This window comes from Mustela nigripes, chromosome 14 (assembly GCF_022355385.1).
Source record: "Mustela nigripes isolate SB6536 chromosome 14, MUSNIG.SB6536, whole genome shotgun sequence".
Lineage (NCBI taxonomy): Eukaryota > Metazoa > Chordata > Mammalia > Carnivora > Mustelidae > Mustela > Mustela nigripes.
The window spans coordinates 100006179-100031993 of record NC_081570.1 but is presented as its reverse complement, the minus strand read 5'-3'; the positions used below and the strand labels follow the sequence as shown (position 1 = coordinate 100031993).

Below are 25815 nucleotides of genomic sequence, written 5' to 3'. Positions count from 1 at the left end.
GTGGCAGAGCAGATGCTGCGTTACTTGCTACGACCAGACCCGGACAGTCACAGGGCCATCAGCCTGCCCAGGTTCAAAGGGAGGGAGATTGAGGTCCACCCCTGATTGCATGGTCTCACTGAGGAGGAGCACCTGGGACAGGAGCTATGTTTGGAAAACACACCTTGCCAGGGTGTGTGGGAGAAACTGGGTTCACGGCTAGAGCTCGTGTCACCACCGCAGGCCCTCTGGCACTCGGCCACTTCATGCTCGTGGAGCACTTAGGATGGGCCACGTGCTCAGAATCTTGGAGGAGGAACTCGTTTAATCCTTCAATGACAAAGTGACAGTTAAGTCACTTTACAAATGGGGGGATGCTAAGGCACAGAGAGCTTCAGTAGTCCTAGCCGAGGTCTCGCAGCACCTCCCGTGCTGTGCAAGATCAAGGAAGGAGAAACTTCCGGAATCATCTGTATTCTTCAGATCTGCTGCTGGGTGATGGCACTGCACACACATCGCATGGGAGTCAGAGGCTGTTTCAGGGGACAGTTTTGATGGAAATGAGGACCGAGCTAGACGTCTTCATGCCCGTGGTCTGGGGAACTGGAGGAGACAGCTGTCCTGTCTCTGTGGTTTCCTGCATGTGTGTGTGTGTACGCACACCTCGGTCAGACTGCCTCTCATGGGTGCTGACAGTGACCTAGCAGGACCCCTTTGTGAAGGTGCTTTGTGTGGTGCGGGTGAGGGCAGTCTGGCTTCCTCCACCCCTTGCCTCAGGTTCTGCATCTGTGAAGTGAAGTTGCTAAGAGTATATTCTTCCCAGGGCTGCTGTGAGCGTTGACATGCGTTAGTTAATACCTGTGAAGCATTTGGACAGTGTCTGGTACCCCATCAGGGTCCAACAGGTGCTGGCTGTCGTCGCAAGGGCCAACCTCTGTGTTTGTCTGTCTGTCCTCTGGTCCAGAAGGGGATTACACGGAGATCCTTTTTGCTGATACTACCGTTTTCCTCCCTTGGCTGAAGGCTAACAAGTGGGGACCTCCAGACCTTGTCACCAGAGTCGCCTCTCTGCTCTCTCTCTGGGAAGCTTCTACTGGGTCCAGTCTCCACCTTGCAGAGGGTCTGTTTGGCATTTTAACCTTGAGGCCCTAGAGATTCCCCATGACAGTTGTCAGGACGAGGTTGGTAAGAAAGTCAGTCTGTGGCTTATCCTCGCTTAACGCTGATGTTCCCATGTTCGGCATGCACCACAGACTAGGAGAGTATTAGTCACATTCTTTGTCCTGGAGAAAATGGCTTAATCCCGAAGGACATCTCCTCATCGGTCAGGGTGGCTCTAATGACATCAACTAACCTTCGTTGTGTGAAGATTAAATGAGATGATGGACGCCGAGCGGTGAGGGTAGTGTCTGGCCCCCTAGAGTGCCAGTCGTTGCCATCCTCTTTCTTCACTGTAAAGCAACACAGACTTGCCATTTTAAAGTAATGGGAGAATAAAAAGAAAAGAGAAGGGGAGAGTCACCAGCATTCTCACCACTCAGAGATTTAGCCCAGGATCATTGTTTTCTGGGGTCATCGTTTCTAGGTATAGTTTTGGGTTTTTTTAAACATAATTTTACTACCTATGCAGTTTTTCATTTTTAGCCAAAAGTTAAACGTCAATGTTCCTTTTTTATGCTCTGGTACTTAACAAAGATTTTTTTCCCCCCAGTTTTAGATGATCTCCTAGGGGGCGGAAGAAAATAAAATCTTGAAAGCTCACTGGGTGGCTTTCACAATCTATCTGATCTCTGGGGTTACCTGCAAGATCGAGATACGGTGCCTTACATTGTTTCCATCGTATGGATAAGGAGATATGCCAGTGTGGCAGGGTTGCGTGTAGAATTTCTACCAGCTGGGTGTGGAGGGAGCTTTCATAACTGGAGAGGCCACAGCTGGAAGAGCAGACGTGGAGTGGTGAGCTAGATCCTTTGACACTTCGACATGCTCAGTCATGCATCTTGAACATAGCAGTTGGACCCTTTGCCTAGAGACGTGGGTTCCCCAAGCCTAGGCGTATTCCAAAAAATGCATGAGAAGCTAGTTTTCACAGGCACAGTGACCCCTCCTGCTCTGTAACTCCTGAATCATACTATCCCTAGCCAGTTTCATCTGGGAACAAAGGAAAAAGAGCGTCCTTGAACATGCACGCTCTTGAAAAACTAGTGAAGTGATAGATACCCCGTGTTTGTTTATGTGACTGGAGACGGTCACAAGTAAATCTGAAAGGACATGGCCTGTCCTAATGATCATGTACTATCTAAAGCAATATTCTGAATTCTTTTCCTGGGCTTTGAGTTGCTTTCTGAATCTTTTAAAATTGATGGACCCCTCTTCTAGAAAATGTATGCATGGGCAGCAAACACAGTTTTTCATTAAATCTTAAGACTCACAGGTGTCGATACCTGTCATATATTGGTGCAAAACAAATTACCCCCGCACTTCAGGCTGAAATCAATAGTAAATTCTTCTCAGTTTTACTATAAACCTAAAATTGTTGTTCCCCCCCCACAAAAAAAGTGCAATCTTAAAAAAGAATTTTGATTGGAGAAGCTGTGTGTGCTCTGTGAAAGCAGGAATTACTGCAGTTGTCAATAAAATTCTTAAAATGATACAAAAAGTCAGAAAACACACAGATAACAGTAAACATTATTTCATACAGTTCCCGTGCATCAGGAATCCAGGAGCCCTTACCTCTGGTGGCTCTGATACTGTGACTCCTGGTGGGGGGCTGTCATCTTGGCTGGTCTGGAGGATCCGCTTCTGACATGGGCCAGTTACATGCTGGTCTATGAGGGGGGGGGAGGTGGGGCGCTCAGGTAGACCTGCCCTGAGGGCTGCTTTGATGTCCTCCTGACCTGTTGTCTGTGGTCCCAGAGAGCAAGGCAGAAACCCTGGTGTCTTTTTCGGCCTGGCCTTGGAAGTCATACTCCAGCGTTCTGCATTTCCAGTCAGGGCCGAGGGCAAGGTGTGGAGGGTAAACTCCCTACACATTGACTCCAGAGGTTTCCTAACCCTTTCATTTAGGGTTTTTATATGGGGTTTTATTACACTGGCATAGTTCGTTGAATCATTGGCCGTTGGTGGTTGAACTCAGTCTCTTGCCCCTGTTTTCTCCCTGGAGTATGTGGGGTGGGGAAGAGAAAGTATCAGCCCTCTAAGCTGGGCCAGCTCCTCTCTTAAAACTGTCAAGGGCCTGCTTTAAATCATTAGCATCACTCCTTTGGGGGAAAAGGGGCTCTTTATGAATGACAAAAAGACATTGCTACCACTCAGAAATTCCAAGGGTTTTAGGAACTCTGGGCCAGGAACCAGGGACAAAAACCAAATATGTATTTTTTTTTTTATTCTACCATATTAGTCAATACAGAAGAAATTTTATACAGCAGTCATACCTTACTTTTGTTTTTGGTTTAATTTTTTTTCCTGCTTATGCAAGTAGTATATACTCTTTGCAGAGAAACAAGGGTAGAGAGGAGTAAAATACAAAAAAGAAAATAAAAATCACTTGCCATCATATTATCCAGTATTTCTCTCTCTACTTTTTTAGGTTTACAACAAAATTGAGAGGAAGATACAGAAGTTTTCTGTACACCCCTTTCTCCACTCATAGGTAGCCTCACGTATCCCCCACCTCACTCATCAGAGCTGCACGTTGGTTACCCAGGATGAACCTGCATTGACACAGCAGAGTCACTTGAGGCCCATAGTTTACGCTAGTGTTCACCCTTCCTCCATGGTACACTCTGTGCGTTTGGATAAATGTGTAATTAAACGTGTTCATCATTACAATATTGTACAGAGAGTATTTTCACTGCCCTAAAAATCCTCTGTGCTCTGCCTGTTCATCTCCCCGCCCCCGCAACCACTGATCTTTCTAGTGTCTCCATAGGTTGGCCTCTTGTGCAATGTCACATACTTGGAAGCATATAATGTGTAGCCTTTTTTGATTGGCTTCTTTCACTTATTTGTATATAAAGTTCTTTCATGGCCTTTTCATGGCTTGAAGCTCATTTCTTTTTATTATTTATTTATTTAATTTATTTATTTTGAAAGCTCATTTCTTTTTAGTGCTGAATTCTCCTCTGTGGTCTGGATGTACCACGTTTGTTGATCTCTGCTGAAGACCATCTTGAGTTCTTCCAACTTTTGACAATTATGAATAAAGCTGTTATCAACACATATGTACTGGTTTTTGTAGCAACAAAACTTTTTAACACCTTTGGATAATACCAGGGAGTACAGTTGCTGGATCATATGGTAAGACTGTGCTTAGTTTTGTCAGAAACCCCCAGACTGTCTTTCAGAGTGGCTATTCTGTTTTGCATCCCCATTAGCAATGAATGAGTGTTCTTGCTCTAAGTCCTCCCCAGTGCTTGGTGGTGTTAGTGTTCCAGATTTGGGTGGCTCTTATGAGTGTGGAGTGGTATCTTTTTGTTTTCATTTCTGTTTTCCCGGTGACAAGATGTAGGGCAGCCTTTCATATGCTTCTGTGCCATCTGATGTCTTCTTTGGTGAGGTGTTTCTTAAGGTCTTTGGCCCATTTTTTAATCATTTTTTTTCTTATTTTTGAGTTTTGAAAGTTCATTGTATATTTTGTTATCAGTCCTCTATCAGATGTGTCTTTTACAAATATTTTCTCCCAGTCAGTGACTTGTCTTCTAATTCTCTTGATTTTGTTTTTCACAGAGCAGGAGTTTAATTTTTTTTATTAATTTTTAAATTTTTTAATAAACATATAATGTATTATTAGCCCCAGGGGTACAGGAGGAGTTTAATTTTAAGAGCACTTATCCATTATTTCTTTCATGGATCATGCCGTTAATGTTTGTATCTGAAAGGTTATCACTGTCCCCAACCTCACCTAGGCTTCCTCTTAGGTCATTTTCTAGGAGTTTTATGCTTTCACATGTTACATTTAGGTCTGTGATCCATTCTGAGTTAGTTTTTGTGAAGGGAAAAAGGTCTGTGTCTAGATTTGGGTTTTTTGCTTATTTGTTCTTATTTGTTTGCATGTGTTTATACAGTTATGTGAGCATTATTTGTTGAAGAGACTGTCTCTGCCCCATTGGATTGCCTTTGCCCATTTGTCAAAGATCAGTTAAGTATTTATGGGGCTCCATTTCGTTCCATTGATCTATTTGCCCTTTCTTTCTCCAATACCATGCTGTTTTCATTACTCTATAGTAAGTCTTAAAGTTGCATAGCTTTAGCCCTTCAACTTTGTTCTCCTCTTTCGATATAGTGTTGGCTATTCTGGGTCTTTTGCCTTTCTGATAAACTTTAGAATCAGTTTGTTGATATACACAGATGACTTACTGTGATTTTGATTGGAATTGCGTTCAATCTATAAAGCAGGTAAGAACTGTTATTTTGATGATATTGAGTCCTTTTATCCAGGAACATTGACTTTTTCTCCATTTGCTTAGTTCTTTGATATTGTTCATCGGAGTTTTGTACCTTTCCTCATATATATCTTCTGTATATTTTGTTACATTTCTACTATTCCATTTTGGGGAGTACTAATGTAAATGGTATTGTGTTTTCAAAACTTTACATTCCTTTTGTTCCAGGGTTTGTTTGTTTGTTTTTTTAGTCAATCCCTTTAGGTTTTTTATATAGACAATCATGTCATCTGTGAATAAAGACAGTTTAATGTCTTCCTTCCCAATCTGTATACTTTTTTTTTTTTTTAAGATTTTATTTATTTATTTGACAGACAGAGATTACAAGTAGGCAGAGAGGCAGGCAGGGTTGGGGGGGAAGGCTTCCCGCTGAGCAGAGAACCTGATGCGGGGCTCAACCCCAGGACCCTGGTCATGACCTGAGCCGAAGGCAGAGGCTTTAACTCACTGAGCCACCCAAGCACCCCTTCTGTATACTTTTTATTTCCTTTTCTTGCCTTATCTCATTAGCAAGGACTTTCAAGTATGAATTTGAAAAGGAGTAGTAGTAAAAAGGAATATCCTTGCATTGTACCTAATCTTAGTGGGAAAGCTTTGAGTTTCTCACCATTAAGTTTGCTGTTAGCTATGGATTTTTTTTTTTTTTTAGATATTCTTTATTAAGATGGAAAAATTCTCCTGTGTTCCTACTTTACTGAGACTTTCTATGGTGAATATTGTTGGATTTTCTCAGATGCTTTTCCTGCTTCTCTTGATATGATCATGTGATTTTTCTTTTTTAGCCTATTGATGTGGTAGATTACATTAACTGATTTTTAAATATTGAACAAGTCTTGCATACCTGGGATAAATCCTATGTGGTCTTGGTGTATAATTCTTTCTGTAAATTGTTGGGCTTGATTTGCTAATACTTTGTTGAAGATTTTTGCATCTATGCTCATGAGAGATATTGGTCTGTATTTTTCTTATAATGTCTTTGTCTAGTTTGAGTGTTAGGGTAGTGCTGGCCTTACAGAATGAGTTAAGAAGTGTTCTGCTGCTTCTGTTTTTCTGAAAGAGATGGTAGAGAGTAGGCATACTTTTTTCCTTAAATTTTCAATAGAATTTACTCATCTGGACCTGGTGCTTTCTGCTTTGGAAGGTTATTCATTACTGAATCAATTTGTTTGATAGGACTATAGGTCTATTGAAATCATCTCTTTCTCATGTGGGTTTTCACAGATTCTGTCTTTCAAGGAATTGATCCTTGTCGTGTAGGTTATCAAATTTGTAGGCACAGACTTCTTCATAGGATTCCTTAAGTATCCTTTTAATTTCCATGGGCCTTGTGGTGATGTCTTCTCTTTCATTTTTTATTATTAGATAATTTGTGTCCTTTCTCTTTTTTCTTAGTTATCCTGGCCAGGGGCTTATAGATTTTATTGATCTGTTCAAAGAAGAGCTTTTGACTTTGTTGATTTTCTCTCTTGATTTCCTATTTTCAATTCCATTGATTTCTATCTCCTGCTTACTTTGGACTTAATTTGCTTTTCCTTTTCTATTTCCCTAAGATGGAAACCTAGATTACTGATTTGAGGTCATTCTTCCTTTCTAATACATGTGTCCAACGATATAAATTTCCCTCTAAACTCTGTTTTGCCTGCATATGACACATTTTGGTAAGTTGTGCTTTCATTTTCATTGAATTCAAAATATTTTTAAATATCTCTTGAGATTTCTTCTGTGATCCAGGTGTTCTTTAGAAGTGTGTTGTTTAATATCCACATGTTTGGGGATTTTTCAGTTATTTTTCTGTTACATGATTCCACTGTGGTCTGCGAGCAGACACTGCGATTTCTAGTCTTCTGCATTTGCTAATGCAGAATTTGCTAAGGTGTGTGTTATGGCCCAGAATGTGGTCTGTTTTGGAGACTGTTCCATGCAAGCTTGAGAAGAATGAGTACTCAGCTGCTGTTGGATGAAGTGGTCAATAGACGTCTGTTACGTTCAGTTGATTGATGGTGTTGTTGAGTTCAGCTATATCCTTACTGATTTTCTGCTTGATGGAGCAGTCCATTTCTGAGAGAGGGGTACCAAAGTCGCCAGCTCTGCTAGTGTATTCATCCATTTCTCCTTATAGTTCTATCAGTTTTTGCCTCATCCAGTATGATGCTCTGTTGTCATGTGCGTACACGTTAAGAATTGTTATGTCTTTGTGGAGAATTATGTAATGTCCTTCATCATCAGTTTTAACTTTCTCTACCTTGAAATCTGCTCTGAGATTAATAGAATTTTACTTCTGCTTTCTTTTTTTTAAGATTTTATTTATTTATTTGACAGGCAGAGATCACAAGTAGGCAGAGAGCCTGACGTGGGGCTCGATCCCAGGACCCTGAGATGACCTGAGCCAAAGGCAAAGGCTTAAGCCACTGAGCCATCTAGGTGCCTCCCTGCTTCTTTTGATTGGTGGTTACATGGGGTATTTTTCTCCATCCATTTACCCATAATCTATATGCGCCTTTATATTTAGAGTGGACTTCTTATAGATATATAATATCTACAAGACATATAAGATATTATATGTTGGCTCGTGTGGTTTTTTTTGTTTTTGTTTTTTTATAGAGTGAAGGGAGCTTTATTAATTTCTATCCACACCTTCAACAGACAAAATATACAGAGAATTACCCTTCAGTTACAATAACATGACACTGGACTATTATCACTAATGGCATCAAAGAAGTGTGAGGCATTTATGTAGAGGAAACTCTCAACAATGGGTACAGCCCTGTACCACTTTACAGAGTACTTCCACATTATTATCTCATTTGATATTAAGCGTTAACATTATGTTTAAAATTGTGAAAATTGATAGAGTGCTTTCTCATGACTGCGCCAAACACTGTGTTACTCTATGATTTCTTTTTTAATTTTTAAATTTTTTTATAAACATATACCGTATTATTAGCCCTAGGGGTACAGGTCTGTGAATCGCCAGGTTTACACAATTCACAGCACTCACCATAGCACATACACTCCCCAAAGTCCATAACCCCACCACCCTCTCCCTACTCCTCTACCCCCGGCCACCCTCAGTTTGTTTTGTGACATTAAGAGTCTCTTAGGGTTTGTCTCCCTCCCGATCCCATCTTGTTTCATTTATTCTGTTCCTACCCCCCAAGTCCCCAACGTTGCATCACCACTTCCTCATATCAGGGAGATCATATGATAGTTGTCTTTCTCCGCTTGACTTATTTCACTAAGCACTAACTACCCTCTAGTTCCATCCATGTTGTTGCAAATGGCAAGATTTCATTTCTTTTGATGGCTGCATAGTATTCCATTGTGTATATATACCACATCTTCTTGATCCATTCATCTGTTGATGGACATCTAGGTTCTTTCCATAGTTAAGCTATTGTGGACAATGCTGCTATAAACATTCGGGTGCACGTGCCCCTTCAGATCACTACATTTGTATCTTTAGGGTAAATACCCAGTAGTGCAATTGCTGGGTCCTAAGGTAGCTCTATTTTCAACTTTTTGAGGAACCTCTATGCTGTTTTCCAGAGTGGCTGCACCAGCTTGCATTCCCATCAACAGTGTAGGAGGGTTCCCCTTTCTCCACATCCTCGCCAGCATCTGTCATTTCCTGACTTGTTAATTTTTGACTCGTTGTGTTTTGATCCACTCTCACAATCTCTGTCTTTTAATTGGCACGTTTAGACCATTGATGGATGTTCAGAGTGATTTCTGATATAGTTGCATTTGTATCTACCACACATATTACTGTTTTGTATTTGTAGCCCTTGCTCCTTGCTCTTATTTTTGTCTTCCACTCTTTCTCTGCCTTTTGCATCCAGTCCTATTTAGATGGCTGTATATGACCCTGTGTATATTTGTTCTTTTCTTTTTAAATTACAGAAGTGGTATTTGCTTGTTGCAAAGTAATTCAAAACATATAAGAATGTCTAAAGTGAAAAAAAAGCAATAACACTAAAAAAAAGTAATCCCTGCCCAGGAGGAGTCTCTTGCTGTAGGCTGAGAGGGAAGACGGAAGGGGCCTCGAGGCCAGCGCAGGCCTTGGCCAGGTAGGGGACCTGGGTCTCTTTGAAGACATGGCGCTGTCTCAGAAAATGAGGGGGCAGTGCCAGGAATAGGAAATGTGGAGAGTGGGGTGCAGAAAGGGAATTAAACTGAGAAGGAAAATGTAATTTCTACTTCTGTGTTAGGGTCCACTCTTTAACAACGGTGTTATTTTCAGGGACCAGAGGCCCTTTGTGGGGCGGGAAGGAAATGAAGGAGATCTTGAATGAACAAGTGCGGCCGAATGTGTGTGGTTCAAGTCCAGTCCGGTGTTTGTTTATTTATTTGTTCAACAAGGCTGCTTACAGCCTGCTTTGGGCTTGGACGAGTTAGTTTGACCCGGATGCCTCAGCTCATCAAGGCCGCTTCACGCTGTTTACTTTCCAGGGGGTGACATGTGTGATCTGATGGCCGAACGCTGTGGTAAGGTCTGTGAGGAAAATATGGGCTGGCTAAGCTCCGGGTTGCCTTGCGTGAGAAGAGCCAGCATCATCGGACTGGCCTCCGCCACGCCCATTCACTAGAGAAGAGTGATGCTCTCTTGACCCAGATTCACGGAGAGTCTTTGCAGAAGGGAGGAGATGGCCTTCAAAATCTGGACACCTGGTTGCCAGCACATAGAGAGCCATGGAAGCAGCAGTTGTCGACCTTGCCATGCTTTTGGATTTTTAGAATTGCTACTGGCTGGGCAGCACCCCAGACCAGTTACACCAGCTGGGGTCCAGGCCCTGCTGTGTCGGAAAGGTCCCCGGGTGATTCTAGTGTGGCTGCAGCATGAAGGAGAAGCTGGCTCCCTCTCACCTGCCTCTAGTGGCCTTCCTGGCAAGCGGCTGTGGCTTTAGTGTCCCCAAGCCCGGAGATACAAAGAGACTTGAATGTTCTCAGTGCAGTTAGATTGTTTTCAGAGTTCTGTGTTTCTGGAGGAGTGCAAACATTTGATTCAGAATGTCACCATACAGATATTTTAAGTTGTCATAGACAGAGTACACATAGTCAAAATGTTATACACCACAATTTTCACAGACCGAAAATAACTAATGAGCTATCTCCTCGGTGGCTCTCCGTGTAGTAATGAGGGCTGTCAACCAAGATGGATCAATGACATTCACAGACCACTTTGATCCGTTGATTTGTTCCCCTCCCCTTCATTTGTTCAGTTCCCAGTTTCTGCGCAGGAAGCCAAGCTGGGGTTCCGTGTAAGACTTGGATTGGGAGGAAAGGATTTCCGTGAATTACAGGTCGGAAGCTCCTCGTCTGTGGTAAAGTCTGTCATCTTGTAGCTGAGGCCAGCTTGCTCGGAGGTGCCCATCCTGCCCCCTCCCAAGTGCAGCCCTGGACTGGCCTTGAGCTGTGTCCCCATGTCCTCGAGCTGTCTGGGCTGCTCACCAGCTGGATCCCCGTCAGATCGGTTCACATCTGGGCAGCTGGGATTCCTTTTCGGAGAGGGAGAGGGGAAGCTGTCATGGACTGTGGAAGTGGGCTGCTGCTGTGCGTGGAGGTGGGTGGGAGAGAGACGCTGTTGTCGTCAAGAGGCCCTTGGATTGTCCTTGGGGATGTCTGGCCAAACCCATGGATCCAGCACTGCAGAATGTTCCAGCCAGGAGGGGTTTTTAGCTAGCAGCCCTGCATGGAAGAGTAACTGTGGGCTAGAGCCTGTGTTGGGGGATTTACAGGTGCTTTTGTTTGTTTGCTTTAAAGATTTTACTTACTTATTTGACAGACAGAGATCACAAGTAGGCAGAGAGACAGGCAGAGAGAGAGGAAGGGAAGCAAGCTCCCTGCTGAGCAGAGAGCCCTGTTACGGGGCTCGATCACCAGGACCCTGGGATCATGACCCCATCGGAAAACAGAGGCTTTAACCCACTGAGCCACCCAGGTGCCCCTATGGGCGTTATCTTACTGAGTCTGATAACTCCGTGAGGCCCATGTTATTGTCCCAGTCTTACAGATGAGAAAACTGAGGCCCCAAGGTTTTAAGTAATTAAGCCAAGGTCACAGCTAGTAAGGGACAAAGCCAGCCCTAACGTATGTGCTGGTCCACTCCCAAGCCTTCTTAGAAATGATTTTATAGATGAAGAGATCAAGGTCCAGAAAGGAAAAGCAGCCTGTCCAAGATGACACAGCCAGTCCTAGTTACTGGCAGAACAGGGGCTAGAACTCAGCTGCCCCCTGTGCCTCACTGCTGTACCCAGCTGCTGCAGGGAAGGAAGGCCATTCGGCCTGGGGGTGGGGGGTCTGCGTTGGTGAGGAGATGTGGGGGGCGCCTTCTCCTCCCTGCCCTGGGGCTCAGGCAGTAGCAGTTTCAGGCTAGCATGGAATGAGAAATGAAACTCACCATTTTCCATGCTCCCGAGTCTATGGGGGAGAGCGTAGTTGAGAAGAATGAGGAGAAGGCAGGCAGGGGTGAGCCCAGAGCAGCATAGCCAGCCAGACTGGCAGCTCCCCTCCCCCCATGGCCAGTGTGCGGGCATCGGGGCTGTCCTTCCACATTCATGTGCATTCAGCTTCCAGCCGCAGTCCCCCGCAGGAGCTCCAAGAGGTGAGTAACTGCTCCTCCACTTCCTGTGCTGGGAAGAGCTACATCTAAAAACAAAGGGCGCAGCACCAAAGCAAGGGCCGCGGGACGCCCTTCATCCTACAGGCCCAGACTGCAGGACAGTTGCTTTTATTTGTTTTCATGGGAATGGGTGTCAAGGAGTCAACGTTTCCTGCTCATTTCATTAAAAACTTTATAAACGGCATTAATAAGTAGATATAAAACCGCTACACAAATAGCAGAGGGACTAAATGAAATTCCCAAGGGTTCAGCCGTTGAATCAGTAACCAACTGCGGCTTTGCTTGGTCAGATCTCCATATATGCAAATTCGGGACAGAGCTTTAGCGCAGTGTTTTAATTAATATTTATAAATCACAGAGCACCTCAGAGAGGGCCAGGAAGCTATTTATATGATCATGTCATACAAATCACAAACGTTTTTGAAGATCGCTGCCTACTCTGCGTTTTGGTCTGGGAAGTAAGCGAGCCTGTCCGTGTGTCCCCCACAGGTGTAGTGCTGGCACAGCGACATGTCGCCGTACAGGAAGGACCCCTGTACCGCACGGAGGGCTCCCACATCACCATCTGGTGCAATGTGAGCGGCTACCAGGGGCCTTCGGAGCAGAATTTCCAGTGGTCCATTTACCTGCCATCCGCCCCAGAACGGGAGGTCCAAATTGTCAGCACCGTGGACTCCTCCTTCCCTTACGCCATCTACACCCAGCGAGTCCGCGGGGGGAAGATCTACGTGGAGAGGGTCCAGGGAAACTCAGCCTTGCTGCATATCACCGACCTGCAGGCCCGGGACGCCGGGGAGTATGAGTGCCACACGCCCAGCACGGACAACCAGTACTTCGGGAGTTACAGTGCCAAGATGAACCTCGTGGGTAAGGAGATGACGTTTTCTGTGGCTGGCATCCCACCCCAGTGAGTCGGCTCAGGGTGCTATACCCAAATGCCACAGCCCAGATGGCTGACACAGTTCTGGAGGCTGGAAGTGCAAGGTCAAGGTGGCAGGCACGGTTGGTTCTGGTGAGGGCCCTCTTCTGGGTTGCCAACCTTTGATTTCTCGTTGTGTTCTCCCATGGCAGAAAGGGAATGAGAGAGCTCACTGAGGCCCCATTCCAAGGTCTCCCCCTCCATGACCCCGTCGCCTCCCAGAGGCCTCACCTCCAAACACCACTGGGGGTGGGGGAAGGAAGGATTGGGTTCACCATATGGGTTGTGGGGCAGGGGAGGAAATAAATACTGAGTCCGATTACTGAGTCCCTGCTTTCCTCGTGCAACTTTACTTGATTAAACAACAACAACAACAAAAACTCAAAGCTCCCCAGATGTCTTAGTGGTTAACCAGTAGCATGAGTGAACAAAGGTTGTGGGTTCCCTTGTAAATTCCTTGTAAATAGAAGGCTGGGGCTAAAACAAAAGATCGAGTGCAGGTGTTAAGAATTCAGAGAAGGTTGACTGACCCTGTAGCTGGTGAAAGGAGATACGAAAATCGAAAATCGAAGGCAAGGACATTTGTGGTTGATGATCTGCCTGAAGAAGTGATGGAGGTGGAGTATAGGACATCAGCTAGCAGAGAAGCAAAACTGCGCTTCTGGGGCTCTGGGGCTCTGAGACTTGCAGGGCATGGCTGAATCAGGAGGCGAGTGCACCTGCGGGTCCTTGTTCACACCCAGAGCCACTCCCTAGGTCCTCCGGCTGCACAAGCAAGGGATTGTGCACCAGCTGTCTCCCTTGGCCCTAGTACCCCCGGAATGTTGGAGGTTGCTGGTGGGAGGGGACAGATTTCAGTGTGGACGGCTGTGGGCCACCAGGCTTGCTGATTTGGAAGAGTCAACGATATCAGGGCTGGTCTGTTTTTCCGCCCAAGTCTTAATCTCCAGTTTTTATTATCACCGTTCTGCTTGGAAATTATATCTTGAGCAGAAAAACAGAATATTATTGCTGACCCTCTACATGGGTGAACCTTACGCCCCAGTGCTGTCCACACTGAATTCTCCCCTCCCCACCCCACACCAAACTTGCTTTTCCTTTCTGTCGGTCTGCATCCTGTCGAGAGGCCTGTGAGACCCAGGCCTGAGATGAGCTCAGTAAGAAAGCACACACTGGTTGTGACTGGGGTGGCCCCAGGCCAAGAAGGGGGGTGTTGAGTCTCCAGAGTACAGTTTTGGTTTTATTTTTGTTTTTTAGATTTTATTTTTTTATTTGACAGAGAGCGAGATCACAAGTAAGCAGAGAGGTAGGTAGCTCGATGTGGGGCTTGATCCCAGGACCCTGAGCTGAAGGCAGAGGTTTAACCCACTGAGCCACCCAGGTGCCCCCAGAGTGCAGTTCTGACCAAGGGGCCATGGGGCCATGTTCTTACTTGCCAGAACTGAGGCTTCCTTCTAGCACGGACCCCTCTGACACATGAATTACAGGAAAATTCCACCTACCTGATGATCAAGGTTGTTGTTGTTTTCCTCTGCCAAAGACTTTTCTTTCTTTCTTTCTTTTTTTTTTTTTCTTACAACATAGCCTTGCTAGAGCATTGCATTGCTGAAGTGAGTGGGGGGGAACACGGGGGTGAGGCAGTGAGAGGGGAGGAAGTCAGCGAGGTGTACAGACATGTGAAAATGCAACTTCTAAGAACTATTTCCTTTTGAGGATCGGTCAGAAGCCAAACGAAGTATCTTGAAGCAGTACCAGAAGGAACAACAAAATCTCATTTGGCCTAAAAGAGAATTCTTGTTGACACGGTATTTTTAGGGAGTTCATTTACTATGAGAAACGAAGTACGTCCTGCCTGTGTTAGCCAAGTGTTATTAAAATAGCAAACAGGTAAGCGTTAAGTGCCAAAAAATTGCAGTCCAAATCCACGCAGGAAACTGCTTCTGTTTCTGTGCCATCTGGGGTTGACTGAGGCCTCCTGGTGACTGCTGAAGGCCGTGTGGGGTCAGTGGCTGGCCCCCCGGCAACGGTGAGGTTCTGCAGCTTTGGGACCATGCGCCTGGGACATTTCTGTGTTGCAGTGATTCCTGACACCCTGCAGACCACGGCCGTGCCCCAGACTCTGCACAAAGTGGAGCAGGACCCCTTGGAGCTGACGTGTGAGGTGACCACAGAGACGTTCCAGCACAGCCACCTGTCAGTGGCCTGGCTCCGGCAGCGAGGGGGCGAGAAGCCCACAGAGGTCATTGCCCTGAGCCGAGATTTCGTGCTGCACTCCAGCAGCGAGTACGCCCAGAGGCAGAGCCTGGGGGAGGTGCGGCTGGACAAGCTGGGGAGCTCCACGTTCCGCCTCACCGTCTTCCACCTGCAGCCCTCCGACCAGGGCGAGTTCTACTGTGAGGCTGCCGAGTGGATCCAGGACCCGGATGGCTCATGGTACGCCATGACCCGAAAGCGGTCCGAGGGTACTGTGGTCAACGTCCAGCCCACAGGTCAGTTTCTCTCTTGTTCTTGCTGGTGGGGGGGAGTTGTGTGATGCTAGGAGAAGGTACAGAATCCTTCTCTGGTGACCTCTGAAAGTACTAGGAACATAGAGGGGCCTGCCTAAAATCTGACATCTAGTGACTTTTGGAGAGGAGGCAGCCAGCCCAAATCCAGCTTACAGACAGGGTTTCTTGGGCCCATTGGGGTATTTGATATTTTTCTTGAATTACAGGTTCATTTTTAAAAATGGGAAGATTTCACATAAACTGTTTTGTATCTAATGAACTGGGTTCCCGGGGCCTGCCCCCCCACTTTGATGACATTACCTGTTTCGGTGACCAGTCCTATTTTATTTGTAGAAGACATTTGAGATTATGTGCCTTCCATCAGAGGTCTGAAATTATGATCTAGGGAAATTTTGGCTTTAATTATGATTTTCTATATTAATACTATGTCCTTGGTAGTGTTTTATAATTTCCAGAATGCTTTATCACGTAGTACTTCAGGGTCCCTCGGAAGTTCTGCAAAGTAAGTCAGTGGTGGGGCAGATGCTGAGGGCTTTATGCTTTATGATGGGGCCCCGGGAGAAGTCCCAGGGCAGGGCATCGAGGTCCACCTGACGAGTATCAGATTCTCCCATAAGGGCTTTCACTGGTGAAAGACCTGCTAAGGGGGCTCCCTGAGGAGGCTGAGTTGACATGTTTATAGCTGGGGTGAGAAGATGATGACTCCATGAGCAGAGATCCTCTCTGACTCCCCACACTCTCCAACTGCCCCGTGCCCCCGAGTCCAGCCATGCTCCAGATCGGAGCTAATGTCTGTCGCGGGCTGCCTTGGCTGGGCAGCAGCAGGCCCTCCACGAGACCTTCAGTGCCCTGACTTTGGTCATCGAGCCATCATCGAGGTGCAGTAGGCAGCCCGAGGACGTTCCTGTGTTGTTCCTCACCTCCAGGAGGAGCTGTGATTGGAGGTGTGGTTTATGGGAGATGATCTGTGGTACATTTGGGGTCTCATCTTCAGGACCTGACTTTGACCTCGCTGTCCTGTTTGCTACACACAGTCAGTGGTCTTGGCCTTCTGCCACTTTTTCTTGTGTCCGTGTAGAGCAGTGCTTCTAATCTACCCAGTGGTACAGATTCCTGAATCAGGCTGCTGGAGCGGGGCTGGGGGGGCTGGGAAGCTGGATTTCCAGTACATATCCCAGGTGATTCTTCTGCTGTCTATGTTGTCTGGCACAGCTCTACAGGTAATAGAGCAGAAGGGATTCTCTGGACAGCGGATGGGCTTTCATGAGAAGGATCGGCTCCAGGAAAGAGAGTGCTTTATCTGCTCTGTCGGGCCCAGAGCCGTTAGCAGCTTTTGGATCTTCCAGTACTAAGACATCTGGGGAAGGCGCTTCATTTCGTATTTATCCTTTCCCTTTCTGGTTGGCTTTAAGATCAGCTTCAGAAGTCTGGACCAAATTTTGAATCTTAATGCTTTCAAATTAGGTAGCATCAGTTAATCTTCTTTATTTTAATCTTACCAATTTGGGATTAGGACTTTTTGAATTTGCCCAGCAAATGTATTCAGACTAAGCCAGCCAAGAGAAAACTGGTGCAAAAAAAAGTTGAGGACTTTACTCGGTGCTCCCAAGCTTTTCAGGTTCCACGGTTGCAGCCGCATCTGGCCCTTCCCTTAGTTCCTTTCAGTAAACATTCAGTGATTCTCTGCAGCGGTGAAAGTCCGGCAAGAGCCGCTGGGGATTCGAAGATGAACAGCTCTTGGGGCCTGCCCTCAGGGAAGGGGCAGCTGTGAAGGCCGGTGGCTCAGGGGGGTGTTCTGAGGTCTGTGAGGCTATGTGGATGGTGCTCTGGGACGCAGTGACGAGGCAGTGCCCTGGCGACCTGAAGTTTTCCCTGAATGGGAGAGTGAAGAGAATCCAGGAAAACCAGCAAGGAGGGCAAGTGGAGCTGAGTCTGAAGCTTGAGGAGACACCAGAGGGGCACGCTTAAGGGCACAAAAATGTGTCCCATGGCATGGGTAGAGGTTGAGGCCCAGAAATGAGTGACAAGAGGAGGCCTGAGGCCCACGTGCTGGAGTGCAGAGTTCAGCCTTGGCTCCAAAGCCCCAGTGTTTGTAAGCTGTCCTTCTTGGGGTCTTGGGAGCCCCCTTAGAGGTGCCTGCCAGGAGGTGTTGGAGGAAGGCACGCTGAGGGCCACAGTGTTCCCTCACTGCCCTTAACCAAATGTTTTCTCTATTGGGCAACAAAAGATTTTACATAAAGAAACTGCCCTTTCCTCTGCCCCCTCCCGAGGACTGTTTGAAAACCACTGCTTCAGACACCTGTAGGGGGAAATAGAGATTTTTCAAGCAAGGAGTGACACAATGAGTTCTGGGTTCCAGAAGGACAGAACCCCAGAGGCCAGCTGGAGGTTGATTAAACTGCCATGGGGAGACCAGGTAGGAGAGAGCTCTGAGACCAGGGTAGGTGGGCGGCAGTCTGGAAAGCAGGCAGCGGGTGCTAGAGACGGAAGAATGGGGAGCACCGCACGGAGCAGGAATCCACGTACTGGGCACCCTGAGGCCAGGGCTCTGGGTGATTCCTTGAATTGGGATGGGGAGGGAAGGGGAAAGAAAGGTATTTAGAACAAAGTCCTGCTTCAAAGCCTCTGCTTCCCGGTCGGTGGCAGCCCTGGTTGTCTTTTCTTCTGTTTTTGTCAGTTTCAGTCTAGGACTCCATCCTTCACGCAGAAGCTTACAGAGATGCTCAGTACATAAAAGCACTGTCCGTGCTGATCCTGGGAGGGATGAGGGCTGGGAGGAGCTGTGTGGTGGTAATTGCAAAGGCCCAGGAGAACAGCAGCAGTGAGAGGTCAGAGGAGCAGGTCTCGGTGAGAAAGAGAAAGAAACCAAGGGGTCAGTCAAGCAAGAGGAGAATCAGGAAGGAAGACGTCATGGAACCCAAGGGAGGAGAGTGGGTCCGACTGAAACCTGCTTGAGAGAAGCCTTTGGTGCGATGGGTCGGGGCCACGGTGGGCAGGGGAATCACTGAGGGCATTTGCTAAGACAGTGAAGTGTGGGAGAGGGGCCAGAAGCCAAACTCCAGGGAGCTGAAGAGGGAGGGGCATTGGGAAAAGCAGAAATCCGTTTCTGGAGGTGTAATAGACTGGGCATCATCCCCAAGGACCAACTGCACATGAAGGCAGTGGTACTCAAAGTCCTGTGTCTTCGACCTGGGAACATCAAGCTTCACCAAACCATGGGGTTGTCCCGCAAGAGTAGAAGAGTCTCTGGTTGCCACAAGTAGAAAGCCGCAGTTGTAGCCAGCCTAACTCTGAGGAAATGGAAATGGGAAGTTCTGAGGTCTCAGGCACCTGTTTGCATGTCTTCCGTGCCATTTATCTGGAAGGCATGCCTTTTTTTTTCTTTTTTTTAAAATCATTGATGTCAAGTGAGTGTAATTGGGTTTACCACAGAGCCACTGTCTGGCCGATAACACAGGCACAGTTCCCTTTTGGTGGGTCCCTTTTGGGCAGGGGGTGACAAAGAGAAACTCACTTCAGTTCCCACCTCCTAGGACTGGTCTTTGAGGAAGAGGAAGCTGAGGCAGCAGCTGTCCCCGGGGAGGCGAGCCCCTGGGAGTCGTTGATTGGGGTTTGCTTTGTCAGGAATTTGGGATCCTAAAGGAAGGAGTTAATTTGCTGAAGAATATGGATGTTTGGAGCAAGACACCAGCCCATGGGGGAGGGGAGGAGGGGGAGTGGTTGAGAGCCTCAGGAACAGGGAGAGGAAAAGCCGAGTTTGGACTGGAAAAGATGCATACTTGTGATCCCTGTGATTTTTCAGGGAAAATAGAATTTTTTTTTTTTTAAGATTTTATTTGTCAGAGAGAGAGAGGGAGAGAGAGCGAGCACAGGCAGACAGAATGGCAGGCAGAGACAGAGGGAGAAGCAGGCTCTTCGCCGAGCAAGGAGCCCGATGCGGGACTCAGTCCCAGGACACTGGGATCACGACCTGAGCCGAAGGCAGCTGCTTAACCAACTGAGCCACCCAGGTGCCCCGAAAATAGAATTTTTTATCTGCTCGAAGGGTGCATAGGACAGGGGGACAAAAATGGGGCAAAGGTCACAAAGTTAGTGGTAGAAGCTTGGAAATGCCAGCATACGGAAGGTAGTCGAAGTCAGAGCCAACAGGTCTATGAGGAATTCCAACATACCTGGATTGTGATTTCCCATCTTCAGGGGGACAGAGCTAGGCCTGAAAGAAGGAGGGACCTAGCTCCAGCCCTCCTACCCAAGGCCTCGTGGTTCTGTTCTCTGCAAACCTTCATCCTTTGTCTCAGCCCCCACTTCCGCCATGGGTGCCCACGAGGGGCGGTGAGTGCCTCACTGTCTATGGGACGCTGTGTGCAGCCATGAGCCTTTCCCTCTCTGAGCCCCCACTCCTTCCCGGTCAGACAGCCAGCTCTCTGGAGGGTGCTTGGCCTCCCTGATCATCTCAGAGGTCATTCACTTTCAGCAGAACTTGGTGTCTTCCCTCTCCCTCCTTCTCGAGATTTGATCTGACAGGTGGTGATTGGTGGAGAGACATTCATTTTCACTTTGTGGAATTTTGTGCGAGGGATTGTCGTAATTACCTGTGTTTTATTTCCAGCGTGCACAGGGGACTAAGAACACATCTTAGTTATCGGTACATTTTCGAGTATTTCTTAGCACTGGGGTTAGTGCCTAGGCCCCTGTGTAACTTCATCTCTCACATTTCCATGGTGTGGGTCCCACCACATTGGCAGAAAATGTTTGTAGGCCTGTTGCTTAAATGGAATTTCCGGGGGTATAGGTGAGAGCTAGACCTGGGTAAGTGATGTCAGGAATGATATTCCTTATTGACCTCTGGGGTCTAATCCTGGACATCATAGGCTACAGAGTCCCCTCCGTCTCAACTGGGATGATGAGCCCCTTAGACTGTCTGGGTCTAGCTACCTTTGAGTTCTCTCCGAGATATTCAGGAGTTCTCGGGTCCTCAGATTATCCCTGGGCGTCGGTTGGATTTTTCTCCCAAGACTTGCGAGGACGTGCCTTCCCTGTGGTTAGCATGCCCCCAGAAGGCCCCGGTGGTAGGAATTTGCGGATACTGTTGGGGTGGCTGGGGGTCCCTGTGTTCACCCAGAATGCATCGTTTTGTTGTTGGTTTCCTTAGACAAAGAGTTCACCGTTCGGCTGGAGACCGAGAAGCGGCTGTACACGGTGGGTGAGCCGGTGGAGTTCAGATGCATCCTAGAGGCACAGAACGTTCCTGACCGTTACTTCGCTGTGTCCTGGGCCTTCAACAGCTCGCTCATCGCCAGCATGGGGCCTAATGCTGTGCCAGTCCTCAACAGTGAATTCGCCCATCGGGAAGCCAGGGGCCAGCTCAAAGTGGCCAAGGAGAGCGACGGTGTCTTTGTGCTCAAGATCTACCACCTCCGCCAGGAAGACAGTGGGAAATACAACTGTCGTGTGACAGAGAGAGAAAAGACTGTCACCGGGGAGTTCATTGACAAGGAGAGCAAGCGGCCCAAGAACATCCCCATCATAGTCCTCCCCATCAGTAAGTAGAGAGATGTGCTGCCACCTCTCCTCCCCCCTCCCCACCCCCGTCTGGTCTGTAGCTGGCATCATTGAAAAAGAAGTTGGGGGACAGATGAGCTATTTGGCGGTGGGGGGTTCATGGAGCCCAAGGGTTCAGTCAGCGCTGGCAGAGAAACCCGCTAATCTTTCTCTCTCCCTTCTCCAGCTTGCCTGCCCACACTTAGCTCACCCCCCCACCCCCCAGTGACTCAGAGCACTGGGGTGTGTGTGCAGGCTGGAAGGGGCATCCCAGAGCTGAGCGTTAGCAGCCCTCTGTAAATGCTGGCTGGGCCAGCTCAGCTGGGAGGAAAATCAGGAATCGGGGAATGACTGTTTGCTCCCACGTGGGAATCAAGTGCCCAGAAGAAGTGGGCAGATGCCTAGCTTGAAATATCACTTACAAGGGTTGGTCTTTTATGGGAGGATTTTCAGTCATAAAGCCCCTTATTTAAAAGGATTTGCTGTCTGGGTTTTTGCGTATAAGGGTTGGCATTTCCCTAAGGGTCTCTTCCCTATTGAAGTTGTGTTTTAAAAAGTCAGTGGACGGGACCTCTCCCGTCTTCCTGGAGCACAGCCTTCCCGTGAAAGCTTAGCCGGTTTCCAAGGCTCTGGCCAGGCTCCTGTCTCCAGGGAAGCTGGCCTCATCTGGGCGGGGACCCGTTGCAGCTGGGAACCGGGGACACTACCCACGTTTGCGCCTACCATGTTTACCCATCCCCTAGGGTCAGGATGTTATTAACATCTCCGTTCTCTCAGAGTTCTGTTTTTACTAAAAAGAGAGTTAAAGCTTACCATGCCCTGATTTTTAAACAGGACAGTGAAGTATTTAAACTAACCTTTAACCTTTTTCTCAACTGCTCCAACTGTTCTTTCCCTTATCCTTGTATGGTTCCCTCTATGCTTTGAGTTTCCCTTTTCCATTTTTAATATAGCCCCCCCAAGCAAGAAGGGTAAAGCAAACAGAGGGTCTCGCCACTTCTCTCTTTTCTCCCCCATGGGGTTCCTTTCTTTCGTCCTTATTTCTTTATTTTTTAAAATCTCTCTCACACATCTAATAATCTCAAAATTATTTTGTTTCTTAGACTCTTATTTTATTCCTTGCAATGCCTAGCATGGTGCTTTGCGTAGGGAACGTGCTTGCTGAGTATTTGTAGAGTCGAGACGGTGGAATCGAATGCCCACTCTCCTGACTGTTTTCTGTCGGTTTGTGCTTGCCTTAACCACGGACTCTCTACCTTTAAATCTGCAACTAATTCCTCGTTGTGCTGTAAGGATCCAGGGAAGGGCAGCCACGCTGTTTCCTGTGTCTTTTGTACTAAGAGATTTCCCCCGACCCCTTCCAAGAACTTGTTTGATGATCTGTGGCCCTGCTATATTGCTTTTCCAGCAGATAACTGGGTAGTTAAAGTCCCTCAGCACCACCAGATCCTGCCCCAAGGCCACTTGGGTAAGTCTACCGAAGTACAGCGATCACATCGGGAATGGTGATAATACCTTGGATTTTAATGGCGCTTTTCCTTCCAAGAGCCCAAGTGCTTCTGCATAGATCACTTCTTCCTGCTCTTCCACCTCTGAAATCCCTGCAGAGGCCACAATCCTATCCATCCTAGGAAGGAAGAAGCCAGAGCACCGTGTAGAGACGTGGCAGGGCCAGTCCTATGAGCGGCTGAGTGTGCGTGGTGTCAGGAATATTTGCTTCCAGCTCCAGACCCACTGCTCCGTGCTTAGCCTGTGCTGCCTCACCCCCCTCCTGATGGGACATTTCACCAGCGCCTGTGCCATCAGATTCTCATTAGTCTGTGCTAGTTCTCGCTTAATCCAGAGAGTTCTACACTGTCGGTTGCCTTTTTCTCAGGCTCAGGAACGCTCGGAACTAGTCTTAACAGGCAGTGCAGCCCCTGGGTTCTTATCTGCCTAGGACCCAGCCCACCAGCCTGGTTTTTCTTCTCCGAGGGCCACATATCACGGTGCGGTTCTTCCAGGCAGTCCCCATCGGAACCCAGCCAGGGCTTCTGGAAGAGTCTGCTGGGGTGGCCAAAGGGAATGGCAGGGATGCCCTGCACATTGTTCTGCTGGCGGCAAGCGAAGGGACTTTTATCGCTTCATGCGGAGTTGTCCTTTCAATTCCCCGCGTGGAACGATCTTGCTAGGGATGGGTCTTTTGCTTCAAGAGGAATTATCATTAATGAGGATGACAGTGCACAGTGTTGTGACCCCGAGAATCAGGAACTCTTAGTGCCTCCATTTTGCACAAGAGAAATGGAAGCGTGGGGAGGTTGAAGAAGAGTCCCAAGGTTACAGAGTTAGGAAGCAGTGAACCCAGGCCTAGAGGCCCCATCTGCTTGCCTCCAAATCCATGTTTTTAGGGCTTCTTAGTGCCGTAGATGATGGCTAACCGGGAGCCTCCCCATCTCTGTAAATCATCTTCATATGGCTCCTGGGAAAATTCCTCTTTTCCACCCAGCCCAGATCGATTTTTCACAGGGAACAAGCCAGTCCAGAATGGAAAGCAGGCACCCTCCCCATAGCACGAACTAGCTGCTGGGGCTCGGTGCTCATCTTTGTCTGTTTCTGCCTGTGGGAGAAATATGGGACGAGATGGATTCACTACATGGTGATGGGTGTCTGTGTGTCCCTCCTCCATGATTGGGTGTGCCGCTTAATCTGGAATTTGATTTCATTGGTTGATTTTAAATCACTGTGTTTCATGTGGGTGGTACCTGGAAAACTGAAGCCGAATTCATTATGGTGTTTGTATTTAAAACTCAGTATAGATAAAAGAATGTATGCATAATGAAGACAGATTTGAACATCCAGGATATTTATAACAACAAAAGTTATTAGGAATAATCATGATCACTGTGACCACCTTTTGGAATCCTCCAGTGTGTTGGGTGACTTAAATGCATAGTCTTACTTCCTTTTTAATCTTTAAAAAAATGCATACTAGAAATGTCACTGTCCCTATCTTAGAGACAAAGCACGTAGAGTGGAAATAATTTGACTGAGTGACGTCAGCAAACTAAGTGAGTAGAGAAGGAGCGAAGGGAAGTGGATCCTTTGCCTGAACTTTGATTGGCAGGAGGTTTTGAGGCTGCAGCCGTGGAACCAGGGCTGAACATGGGTGGCAGGTTGGAGAGCTGGTGGCCTCGGTCTGTCCATTAATGAGAAGTATGAGAGCGTACTCTCCACCCCTCCGTGAAACAAGACGCCTGTGCCATTTTAACCTACACCCAAGCAAGCTCATGTTTATCTTCCAAGTATGTCCCATCATTTTTGTGCTGCTTGCTAATATTGCCCTGTAGGGCTCTAGTGACATGTTGCAGATGTCCAGCATTCATTTGCCTGCCGTATCACCAAACGGCAGGAAGATGGAGGTGAAGTAGAATTCCGGAGTCACTCAGCTTACGCAAACTCCCAAGTGGAAAAATCCTTGAACCCCAGCTGAGCAGATTCCCTGATAAATGCCTTTTTGCCCCAAGCGCAAGGTCATTGCTCTGTGTTTCTTAGGATCTAATTCAGTCTCTGGTCTCAGACCCTCTTTATCCCACACATTACCCTGGCACCCAGCTAAGGGCCTCTGAGTTTATGGATCTTAATATCCGGGGGGGCAGTGCCCAGAAGCAGCCAGGGCTCACAGTGGCAGCAAGTGTCGGGGGGCTTTCACCCTCCAGGTGACCGGCCCCTGCATAGCATGACTTCTGCCCCGTCCTCCTTTGCCCGCTATGGGGAGGGGGCGGGAGCGGCCTGAAAGCCACAGCGTGGCCCTCTCTCCCTCTTTCCAGAGAGCAGCATCTCTGTGGAGGTGGCCAGCAACGCCAGTGTCATCCTGGAGGGGGAGAACCTGCACTTCTCCTGCAGCGTCCGCACGGCGGGCCGGCCGCAGGGCCGCTTCTCCGTCATCTGGCAGCTCGTGGACCGGCAGAACCGCCGCAGCAACATCATGTGGCTAGACCGGGACGGCACTGTGCAACCGGGCGCATCCTACTGGGAGCGCAGCAGCTTCGGGGGCGTCCAGATGGAGCAGGTGCAGCCCAGCTCGTTCAGCCTGGGCATCTTCAACAGCAGGAAGGAGGACGAGGGCCAGTACGAGTGCCACGTGACCGAGTGGGTGCGGGCTGTGGACGGCGAGTGGCAGATCGTCGGGGAACGCCGGGCCAGCACCCCCGTCTCCATCACGGCTCTTGGTAAGGCAGCATCTGGTGGTCTTTCTGTGGGGCAGTGGGGAGACTGCTCCCCTGTCAGAAACCTCACCCTGACTTCCATCAGAGTTCTGGCAGGAAACAGTGGCACCTTCTGAAGGGTTTAATTGAAGGGCCTGTTACCAACGTGTGGGTAGGGTTGAGGGCCTTGGGGACTGGTGGCAGCTGGGGGCACGCACCCTTCCTGGGTCCGCACGGGAGTGAAGTTGGAAGAACTCTGGCCAGGGGATTGAGGCCACCCAGCAGGAGTGGTGGCCCCAGGTGGAGGAACGTGGCCACTGCCAAAACCGGCCACCCCCCAGAGCAGAGCCTCTCTCGCCTACCCCCAGGCTCTCCTGCCCTGCAGCCCAGGGGCTCAGCCCTTCTCAAAAGGCCAGAGCAACACAGACAAGGGTAGAAAGTACCTCTTTCGCCCTTTTTTTTAAAGCATTTACTATGTTCCTGGCTGAGTCTAAGCACTTAAGCTCAATTGTCCCTTTGAATTTTCACCTAGCCAAGGGCTAAACCCAATTTTACAAGGAAACTGAGTGAGAAGGGTTACCTCACATGCCCAGGGCCACAGCTTTTAAAGGACAGGCCCATC

At 48.0% G+C, this 25815-nt stretch overlaps 1 protein-coding gene across 2 annotated transcripts in view; it reads left to right on the top strand.

The window, feature by feature from the left end:
- The window catches only part of IGSF3 (immunoglobulin superfamily member 3), a 94279-nt gene that overhangs the window by 41081 nt on the left and 27383 nt on the right, over nt 1-25815 (top strand). The window contains exons 3-7 of one of the 2 annotated variants that reach the window (XM_059375848.1): nt 12532-12909; nt 15040-15450; nt 20621-21010; nt 22418-22477; nt 24816-25217. In XM_059375848.1, the coding sequence (XP_059231831.1) occupies nt 12532-12909; nt 15040-15450; nt 20621-21010; nt 22418-22477; nt 24816-25217 (1641 nt within the window). The remainder of the gene's footprint in view (nt 1-12531; nt 12910-15039; nt 15451-20620; nt 21011-22417; nt 22478-24815; nt 25218-25815) is intronic. The other variant, XM_059375849.1, reaches the window with a different exon arrangement.